We start from the raw sequence: 10863 nt of genomic DNA on the forward strand, positions 1-10863 counted from the left end.
CCTTATAGTGTCCTGTAGTAGGAAAGACCACAACAAGTCCTGAGAAAAATTTATTTTTTGAGTTTAGACCCATATAAGGATGGGTGGACATGGGTGGACATGGGTGGAGAAGCTACAATGTATTCTGATGAAGAGTAGCCCATAACTCTTGCCCTGTTGGGAATAACCCAACACAATATAAACGTTTTTTGTTCCTTATAGTGTCCTGTAGTAGGAAAAGCCCTATGGAGTCCTAGAAAAAATTTATTTTCTGAGTTCAGATCTATATGAGGATTGGGTGGAGATGGGTGGACATGGGTGGAGATGATTATCTATGAAGAGTGGCCCGTAACTTTGCTCCTGTTGGGAATAACTCAGCACAATATAAACGTTTTTTGTTCATTACGATGCCCTCTAGTAGGAAAAGCCCTATGGAGTCCTAGAAAAAATTTATTTTCTGAGTTCAGATCCACATGAGGATTGGGTGGAGATGGGTGGACATGGGTGGAGATGATTATCTATGAAGAGTGGCCCGTAACTTTGCTCCTGTTAGGAATAACCAATCACAATATAAACGTTTTTTGTTCATTACGATGCCCTCTAGTAGGAAAAGCCCTATGGAGTCCTAGAAAAAATTTATTTTCTGAGTTCAGATCTATATGAGGATTGGGTGGAGATGGGTGGACATGGGTGGAGATGATTATCTATGAAGAGTGGCCCGTAACTTTGCTCCTGTTGGGAATAACTCAGCACAATATAAACGTTTTTTGTTCATTACGATGCCCTCTAGTAGGAAAAGCCCTATGGAGTCCTAGAAAAAATTTATTTTCTGAGTTCAGATCTATATGAGGATTGGGTGGAGATGGGTGGACATGGGTGGAGATGATTATCTATGAAGAGTGGCCCGTAACTTTGCTCCTGTTAGGAATAACCAATCACAATATAAACGTTTTTTGTTCATTACGATGCCCTCTAGTAGGAAAAGCCCTATGGAGTCCTAGAAAAAATTTATTTTCTGAGTTCAGATCCACATGAGGATTGGGTGGAGATGGGTGGACATGGGTGGAGATGATTATCTATGAAAAGTGGCCCGTAACTTTGCTCCTGTTAGGAATAACCCACCACAATATAAACGTTTTTTGTTCATTACGATGTCCTCTAGTAGGAAAAGCCCTATGGAGTCCTAGAAAAAATTTATTTTCTGAGTTCAGATCTATATGAGGATTGGGTGGAGATGGGTGGACATGGGTGGAGATGATTATCTATGAAGAGTGGCCCGTAACTTTGCTCCTGTTGGGAATAACTCAGCACAATATAAACGTTTTTTGTTCATTACGATGCCCTCTAGTAGGAAAAGCCCTATGGAGTCCTAGAAAAAATTTATTTTCTGAGTTCAGATCTATATGAGGATTGGGTGGAGATGGGTGGACATGGGTGGAGATGATTATCTATGAAGAGTGGCCCGTAACTTTGCTCCTGTTGGGAATAACTCAGCACAATATAAACGTTTTTTGTTCATTACGATGCCCTCTAGTAGGAAAAGCCCTATGGAGTCCTAGAAAAAATTTATTTTCTGAGTTCAGATCTATATGAGGATTGGGTGGAGATGGGTGGACATGGGTGGAGATGATTATCTATGAAGAGTGGCCCGTAACTTTGCTCCTGTTAGGAATAACCAATCACAATATAAACGTTTTTTGTTCATTACGATGCCCTCTAGTAGGAAAAGCCCTATGGAGTCCTAGAAAAAATTTATTTTCTGAGTTCAGATCTATATGAGGATTGGGTGGAGATGGGTGGACATGGGTGGAGATGATTATCTATGAAGAGTGGCCCGTAACTTTGCTCCTGTTGGGAATAACTCAGCACAATATAAACGTTTTTTGTTCATTACGATGCCCTCTAGTAGGAAAAGCCCTATGGAGTCCTAGAAAAAATTTATTTTCTGAGTTCAGATCCACATGAGGATTGGGTGGAGATGGGTGGACATGGGTGGAGATGATTATCTATGAAGAGTGGCCCGTAACTTTGCTCCTGTTAGGAATAACCAATCACAATATAAACGTTTTTTGTTCATTACGATGCCCTCTAGTAGGAAAAGCCCTATGGAGTCCTAGAAAAAATTTATTTTCTGAGTTCAGATCTATATGAGGATTGGGTGGAGATGGGTGGACATGGGTGGAGATGATTATCTATGAAGAGTGGCCCGTAACTTTGCTCCTGTTGGGAATAACTCAGCACAATATAAACGTTTTTTGTTCATTACGATGCCCTCTAGTAGGAAAAGCCCTATGGAGTCCTAGAAAAAATTTATTTTCTGAGTTCAGATCTATATGAGGATTGGGTGGAGATGGGTGGACATGGGTGGAGATGATTATCTATGAAGAGTGGCCCGTAACTTTGCTCCTGTTAGGAATAACCAATCACAATATAAACGTTTTTTGTTCATTACGATGCCCTCTAGTAGGAAAAGCCCTATGGAGTCCTAGAAAAAATTTATTTTCTGAGTTCAGATCCACATGAGGATTGGGTGGAGATGGGTGGACATGGGTGGAGATGATTATCTATGAAAAGTGGCCCGTAACTTTGCTCCTGTTAGGAATAACCCACCACAATATAAACGTTTTTTGTTCATTACGATGTCCTCTAGTAGGAAAAGCCCTATGGAGTCCTAGAAAAAATTTATTTTCTGAGTTCAGATCCACATGAGGATTGGGTGGAGATGGGTGGACATGGGTGGAGATGATTATCTATGAAGAGTGGCCCGTAACTTTGCTCCTGTTAGGAATAACCCATCACAATATAAACGTTTTTTGTTCATTACGATGCCCTCTAGTAGGAAAAGCCCTATGGAGTCCTAGAAAAAATTTATTTTCTGAGTTCAGATCCACATGAGGATTGGGTGGAGATGGGTGGACATGGGTGGAGATGATTATCTATGAAGAGTGGCCCGTAACTTTGCTCCTGTTAGGAATAACCCATCACAATATAAACGTTTTTTGTTCATTACGATGCCCTCTAGTAGGAAAAGCCCTATGGAGTCCTAGAAAAAATTTATTTTCTGAGTTCAGATCCACATGAGGATTGGGTGGAGATGGGTGGACATGGGTGGAGATGATTATCTATGAAGAGTGGCCCGTAACTTTGCTCCTGTTAGGAATAACCCATCACAATATAAACGTTTTTTGTTCATTACGATGCCCTCTAGTAGGAAAAGCCCTATGGAGTCCTAGAAAAAATTTATTTTTTGAGTTCAGATCCACATGAGGATTGGGTGGAGATGGGTGGACATGGGTGGAGATGATTATCTATGAAGAGTGGCCCGTAACTTTGCTCCTGTTGGGAATAACCCATCACAATATAAACGTTTTTTGTTCATTACGATGCCCTCTAGTAGGAAAAGCCCTATGGAGTCCTAGAAAAAATTTATTTTCTGAGTTCAGATCCACATGAGGATTGGGTGGAGATGGGTGGACATGGGTGGAGATGATTATCTATGAAGAGTGGCCCGTAACTTTGCTCCTGTTGGGAATAACCCATCACAATATAAACGTTTTTTGTTCATTACGATGCCCTCTAGTAGGAAAAGCCCTATGGAGTTCTAGAAAAAATTTATTTTCTGAGTTCAGATCTATATGAGGATTGGGTGGAGATGGGTGGACATGGGTGGAGATGATTATCTATGAAGAGTGGCCCGTAACTTTGCTCCTGTTAGGAATAACCAATCACAATATAAACGTTTTTTGTTCATTACGATGCCCTCTAGTAGGAAAAGCCCTATGGAGTCCTAGAAAAAATTTATTTTCTGAGTTCAGATCTATATGAGGATTGGGTGGAGATGGGTGGACATGGGTGGAGATGATTATCTATGAAGAGTGGCCCGTAACTTTGCTCCTGTTAGGAATAACCAATCACAATATAAACGTTTTTTGTTCATTACGATGCCCTCTAGTAGGAAAAGCCCTATGGAGTCCTAGAAAAAATTTATTTTCTGAGTTCAGATCTATATGAGGATTGGGTGGAGATGGGTGGACATGGGTGGAGATGATTATCTATGAAGAGTGGCCCGTAACTTTGCTCCTGTTGGGAATAACTCAGCACAATATAAACGTTTTTTGTTCATTACGATGCCCTCTAGTAGGAAAAGCCCTATGGAGTCCTAGAAAAAATTTATTTTCTGAGTTCAGATCCACATGAGGATTGGGTGGAGATGGGTGGACATGGGTGGAGATGATTATCTATGAAGAGTGGCCCGTAACTTTGCTCCTGTTAGGAATAACCAATCACAATATAAACGTTTTTTGTTCATTACGATGCCCTCTAGTAGGAAAAGCCCTATGGAGTCCTAGAAAAAATTTATTTTCTGAGTTCAGATCTATATGAGGATTGGGTGGAGATGGGTGGACATGGGTGGAGATGATTATCTATGAAGAGTGGCCCGTAACTTTGCTCCTGTTGGGAATAACTCAGCACAATATAAACGTTTTTTGTTCATTACGATGCCCTCTAGTAGGAAAAGCCCTATGGAGTCCTAGAAAAAATTTATTTTCTGAGTTCAGATCTATATGAGGATTGGGTGGAGATGGGTGGACATGGGTGGAGATGATTATCTATGAAGAGTGGCCCGTAACTTTGCTCCTGTTAGGAATAACCAATCACAATATAAACGTTTTTTGTTCATTACGATGCCCTCTAGTAGGAAAAGCCCTATGGAGTCCTAGAAAAAATTTATTTTCTGAGTTCAGATCCACATGAGGATTGGGTGGAGATGGGTGGACATGGGTGGAGATGATTATCTATGAAAAGTGGCCCGTAACTTTGCTCCTGTTAGGAATAACCCACCACAATATAAACGTTTTTTGTTCATTACGATGTCCTCTAGTAGGAAAAGCCCTATGGAGTCCTAGAAAAAATTTATTTTCTGAGTTCAGATCCACATGAGGATTGGGTGGAGATGGGTGGACATGGGTGGAGATGATTATCTATGAAGAGTGGCCCGTAACTTTGCTCCTGTTGGGAATAACCCATCACAATATAAACGTTTTTTGTTCATTACGATGCCCTCTAGTAGGAAAAGCCCTATGGAGTCCTAGAAAAAATTTATTTTCTGAGTTCAGATCCACATGAGGATTGGGTGGAGATGGGTGGACATGGGTGGAGATGATTATCTATGAAGAGTGGCCCGTAACTTTGCTCCTGTTGGGAATAACCCATCACAATATAAACGTTTTTTGTTCATTACGATGCCCTCTAGTAGGAAAAGCCCTATGGAGTTCTAGAAAAAATTTATTTTCTGAGTTCAGATTCACATGAGGATTGGGTGGAGATGGGTGGACATGGGTGGAGATGATTATCTATGAAGAGTGGCCCGTAACTTTGCTCCTGTTGGGAATAACCCATCACAATATAAACGTTTTTTGTTCATTACGATGCCCTCTAGTAGGAAAAGCCCTATGGAGTTCTAGAAAAAATTTATTTTCTGAGTTCAGATTCACATGAGGATTGGGTGGAGATGGGTGGACATGGGTGGAGATGATTATCTATGAAGAGTGGCCCGTAACTTTGCTCCTGTTGGGAATAACCCATCACAACATCAATGTTTTTTGTTCATTATTATGTCCTCTAGTAGGAAAGAGCCCAAAAAGTTCTTAGACAAATTTATTTTTTGAGTTCAGACCCATATGAGGATTAACGAGGATGAATGAGGATAATCGAGGATGAGCCTTTCCATGCCTATCTATGTGGAGTAGCTCATAACTTTGCTCCTGTTGGAAATAACCCATCACAACATAAACGTTTTTTGTTCATTATGATGTCTTCTAGTAGGCAAAACCCAAAAAGTCCTAAGAAAAATTAATTTTCCGAGGGGTCGACCCACCACCAAATTTTTTTTTCGGGGATCAATTGACTTGAAATCAATTCTAGATCATCAGTGGGCACGGAAATAATTAAAATAAATACAATTCCTGGTCAGAAAAAATTTTGACTCAGCCCCAGATCCACTACAGCAGCTCACAACACAAAAGTGGCCTTCTGAGGGGTCGACCCACAACCAAATTTTTTTTCGGGGATCAATTGACTTGAAATCGATTCTAGATTGCTGTAAACTGTATGTAACAATTATTCTAGTCTCCATAATTTGGAGTCATTTAATATTCAATTTTTTTCATCAAACCAGATGTCATTATGATGGCGCTATAGATTATTTCTAATACTCCATTAAACGCTTATACATGTATTCAAACATAACATGTATATTGTATAGTGTATGTACCTGTTTGTTTCGTTACCGACACACGAAGACAACTTGACAACTATCTTTCGTCGTCAATGTTCGTGAGTTTTCGCTCGTTTAGTGAGCAGACAGTAAAACACGTCCTCCAGCCGTCTTAAATATTTAACACATTTGATTTGATCTGTTATAAATAATCATAATCACTTGATAAAAACAATCGCTTCTGCTAATTAGAAACAGCAAAATGGTTGATTACAGCAAATGGAAAGATATCGAGGTAATTTTTATTTATTTATAGATACGTACACGCAAACTCACATTGTTTGGTCACAGAATATTCTGGAGCTTGGAGATGAGATTTTTATTATAATAATTATTTTTTTACGGCATTCAAGTGACTAAATTACAATTTATTGTTTGCTTTTGAACTCATCTATTGATTTCGAGAATCAGTCAGCTGTCTAATTATTTTAAATAAATTTTTTATTTTTAATTATTTACTACTGACAAGTGATATACTTTTGATTAGCTGCTAATTATTCATTTGAATTAGATTTCAGATGATGAAGATGATACCCATCCAAATATTGATACTCCATCGTTATTTAGATGGAGACATCAAGCGCGTCTTGAGAGAATGGAGGAACAGAAAAAACAGAAAGAAGAATTTCAACGCATCAAAGAACAGTAAGTCGTTATTATCATTTTTTTTTTCTGTTTAAATAAATAATAGACATGAATAATTTTTTATAAATTATATTCATGTCAATTTTAGGACAGTTTCAAAAGTTGTGGAAACCAAGAAAAAAATAGAACTCCTGGAGAAAGAGAAAGCAAGTCCTGAAGATTTAAATGCTCTGAAAAAATTGCTCCAAGAATTAGAGCTGGAAGAAGAGAAGGTCAAAGCTAAAGAGGATGAGTTGAAGAAAAAAGACAAACTAACGCCTTGGAACGTTGACACTATCGCCCATCCTGGGTTTACGAAAACGGTTATCAATACAAAACCACGCAGACGACAGGATGAAGAAGATCAGCAGTTGCCGGAAGAGGAGAGAGAACTGAAGATGAAGGAGTTCGTCAAAACGAATGAAAAAAGTTTGAAGAAGTTTGGTATGTTGAGACGTTATGACGACAGTAAACAGTATTTACAAGAAAACCCACAGTTGGTTTGTGAAAACACTGCCAATTATTTAGTAATCTGGTGCATCAACTTAGAAATGGAGCAGGTAAACTATTTACTCATTTTTTTTTTTAAATTTATCAATTAAATTATTAATGTAAACGTTTTGAATATTTCAGAAACACGAATTGATGGAGCACGTGGCGCATCAGTGCATCTGTATGCAGTACATTTTAGAATTATCTAAGCAACTAGACGTAGATCCTCGGGCGTGTGTCGGTTCCTTCTTCAGCAGAATCCAGATAGCGGATGTAGAATACAAGAAGTCATTTGATGACGAACTGGAAGCATTCAAAGAACGGATCAGAAAGAGAGCCGAGGAAAAAGTCGCCGAAGCTCTCAAAGAGGCTGAAGAGGAAGAGAGAAAAGCAAGACTTGGTCCAGGTGGTTTGGATCCTGTTGAAGTGTTCGAGAGTTTGCCTGAGGTAAGTGAACATCAGCAGTGTTGGATTAATTGGTTTAAATTTATTATGATTCGTTAATTATTTATTACTTTATATTGCAGCCATTACAAAAATGCTTTGAAGCTCAGGACATACCATTGCTGCAACAAACAATCGCTGCGATGCCTGAAGATGAGGCTAAATATCACATGCGAAGATGCATTGACAGCGGGCTCTGGGTGCCAGACGCAAAGTCTAAGGAAAATAAAGCTAATGAAAGTGAATCATCATCAAGTGAAGCTAAACCTACTACAGCAACACCCGATCCAGAATAACTATCCATGATGCTGTGAGTTTTAAGCATTTATTTATTCAGCCTTTTTTTAAAGTGATCATTAAATTTTTTTTTTGTATCATTAAATAAATAATTCATTGATATCGAATGGCATTATGTATGTTTATATAAAATATTATTTCTAAGTACAATATATAATAAAATGATAATCATGTCGCGGATGTTCTGTACAAGGGTTTTTATTTAGTAAATATGTAAATACACATGTGGCTTTTAAAAAATATTCGCCTGGCAAATCACCCGATTGTTAGCACTCCTCTATATATTCCATTAATAAAGTAATTTTAAAAGAATTATTAATTAGACGAATTTATTTGTAATTCAATAAAATCATTATTTCATTATTTGATAGGAAGCCAAAGTCTGATACTTTGCAGTTTAAAAAAATTTGATATTTTTGTGACGAATTTAAAAAATAATTTCGAGGGTCTGTTTTTCAAGGCCAATTTTTTGAGCTCGAGAACTGAGTAGTGAACTCTTACATACAATTACCCTGATTAAACAACTGAATTCGATCGAATTAAACAGAATTAAATTTTTAATTCTGTTTAATTCGGATAAATTCTGTTAATTCGATACCTAACTTAAAAAAAATTCTATCTAATTCGGTAGGAAAACCAGAATTCGTCCAAATTAAAACGAATTTGAATAATTCTATTTGGTTTAATTCTGATTAATTCGAAATAATTCTCCAATTTCTGGTTCTGAATCCGAATTAAAACGAATTTGAAATTTTTAAATCGGTTTTATTCTGTTTAATTCAAATTCAAATTTTCAATTCAGTTGAATTCTATTTTGCAGAATTCGACAGAATATAACAGAATTAAAATTTTTAATTCGGTCGAATTCAGTTCTTTAATCAGGGAATAATTTATCATTAAAAAGGGTCTGAATTTTTTTCTCTGGGGATTAGGGAACTATGCGTTTTTTTTTTAAATGAACTTTTTCAAAAATGAAAACGCAGATTACTAGATTATAGAGTAATGCCGAGCCTCGTTCTTATTTTTGCATTTCGAGGATTTGTTTGAGATTTGAGAATAGTTTGGACAAAAAATACTAGACCCTCCTCAAACATAATAAAGGATCATGCGCAATAAAAAATATTAAGTGTCCGTCACACACAGCAACGATAAAGTCATAGTATAGTATACCAAAAACAATGTTGACAATATGGTCGTATCGTTGTGTTTACGACACGTATTTTAAAGTCTCTCATTGTAAACCCTCCCTAATCCAACTGCGTCGATCTCTTTATCCGTTTTATCCACCAGGTAATTACTCAAAATTTATTAATAAATAAATAAATAAATAAAATTAACCATTCAAAATTAAATAAACGAACTGGAAAAATATTCCGTCAAATTATTTATCATGATAAATATATGGTACTGCCCTACCTATTTGTAATATAAAATATTTCTTTATTTCTTAAATATTGTACGTATTGTGAACCATTTTGTTACTCAGGCAATTACATAAAATTACACGATTAATTCTTAGTATAAATTTCAAATTGTTGATAAACTACTAGGTAATTTTTTATATATTTATATTTTTTTTACGTTGTGTAATTAAAATTTAAATATTTCTTGATACATCTAAAAAATATATTAATTATTCATATAAAATCACATGGATTAAATTTCGCATTTTTTTTTTGTTACAATTTTTTACTTGGGGTATAAAAAATGAGTGAATGTAGCAGACATCAAATTTTTAATTATTAATAAGTAGAGTAAATAATTGATAAAATCAAATTTCAAAAATGCGCATTTAGAAAATTTTGAAATTAATGTGCATTTTTTATAAATTTTATTTATTTAATTATTTGTAATTTCAATTGTCTCAGTTCTGGTACATTTTTATTCATGCATAAAAACTAAATTATGTCTAGGATCAAAAAATTTTTTGCTAGGATTTCATCCATTGATAAACAATATCTTCAATTGTGATAAATTTATTTAATATTTATAAAAAATAATGACAATAACAACAATTTTTCTGTATATAGATAGAGATCGAGACGCAGTGACTTGTGGGTAAAATGTGGAATGAAAAATGGCCAAGCTGCTCTATTAAGTCTATTCTCCAAGAAGTCAAATCCTCAGAAACTAAACACACTAAGTAATGTAATGTGTATATGCGTTTATTCCAAACAACAATTTCCGCGGTCGTAAAATACCATGAGTATGAGTGTCCATATGAATGCTAATTTCATGCATGTATGAACATTTAAAGTAACTAAAATTATTTTAAATAACCAGTTTCATTTAAATCATTTTTTTTTTTTTCTAAAGAAAGGAAATGATGTGATACTGAAAATATCAGCCATTTTATTTATTTCAAATTCAAAAAAAAAATATGATTCTGAAGTTAACAGACATCTCATATTTTGTGAAAGTTTTTTCCAAAAGATAAATAATAAAAAAAAAAAAAATGAAAACATGCACATATAGAAAATTTAAAAAACTATAAGTGCAATTTTTTCATATATATTTTTTTTAATAATTTATCATTTTAAAAAAATCAAAAAATTATTAAACGTCGGCTAACTTCAGTATCGTAAAAAAATTCTGTCTGCTGCTTTCACTCATAGATTCAGCATTTCCGTACTTAGTAATTACATTTAAATTTTGAAATTATGCATGAAAGAAAATGGGAAAAGAGGTCATTAGCAATCAGTAATTTCGTTAGTCGTTAACTATATACGTATATATATAGTTTGTTATAC

At 35.6% G+C, this 10863-nt stretch overlaps 1 protein-coding gene across 3 annotated transcripts; it reads left to right on the forward strand.

Moving 5' to 3' along the window:
• Positions 1–6315: 6315 nt before the first annotated feature.
• On the forward strand, positions 6316–10289 carry LOC130667068 (hsp90 co-chaperone Cdc37). 3 transcript variants are annotated; one of them, XM_057468467.1, is made up of 6 exons: positions 6316–6491; positions 6768–6901; positions 6990–7440; positions 7514–7819; positions 7900–8126; positions 10148–10289. In XM_057468467.1, exons 1-5 carry the CDS (start codon positions 6459–6461, stop codon positions 8110–8112), a joined length of 1137 nt encoding a protein of 378 aa, XP_057324450.1. In that variant the 5' UTR covers positions 6316–6458; the 3' UTR covers positions 8113–8126; positions 10148–10289. The 3 variants fall into 3 exon arrangements, with proteins under 3 accessions (XP_057324450.1, XP_057324448.1, XP_057324449.1); XM_057468465.1 differs by having other exon boundaries at positions 6317–6491; positions 10144–10285; XM_057468466.1 differs by lacking the exon at positions 10148–10289 and having other exon boundaries at positions 6317–6491; positions 7900–8425.
• The last annotated feature ends 574 nt before the right edge of the window (positions 10290–10863 follow it).

The sequence above is a fragment of the Microplitis mediator genome, chromosome 4 (assembly GCF_029852145.1).
Source record: "Microplitis mediator isolate UGA2020A chromosome 4, iyMicMedi2.1, whole genome shotgun sequence".
In the NCBI taxonomy this organism is placed as follows: Eukaryota; Metazoa; Arthropoda; class Insecta; order Hymenoptera; family Braconidae; genus Microplitis; species Microplitis mediator.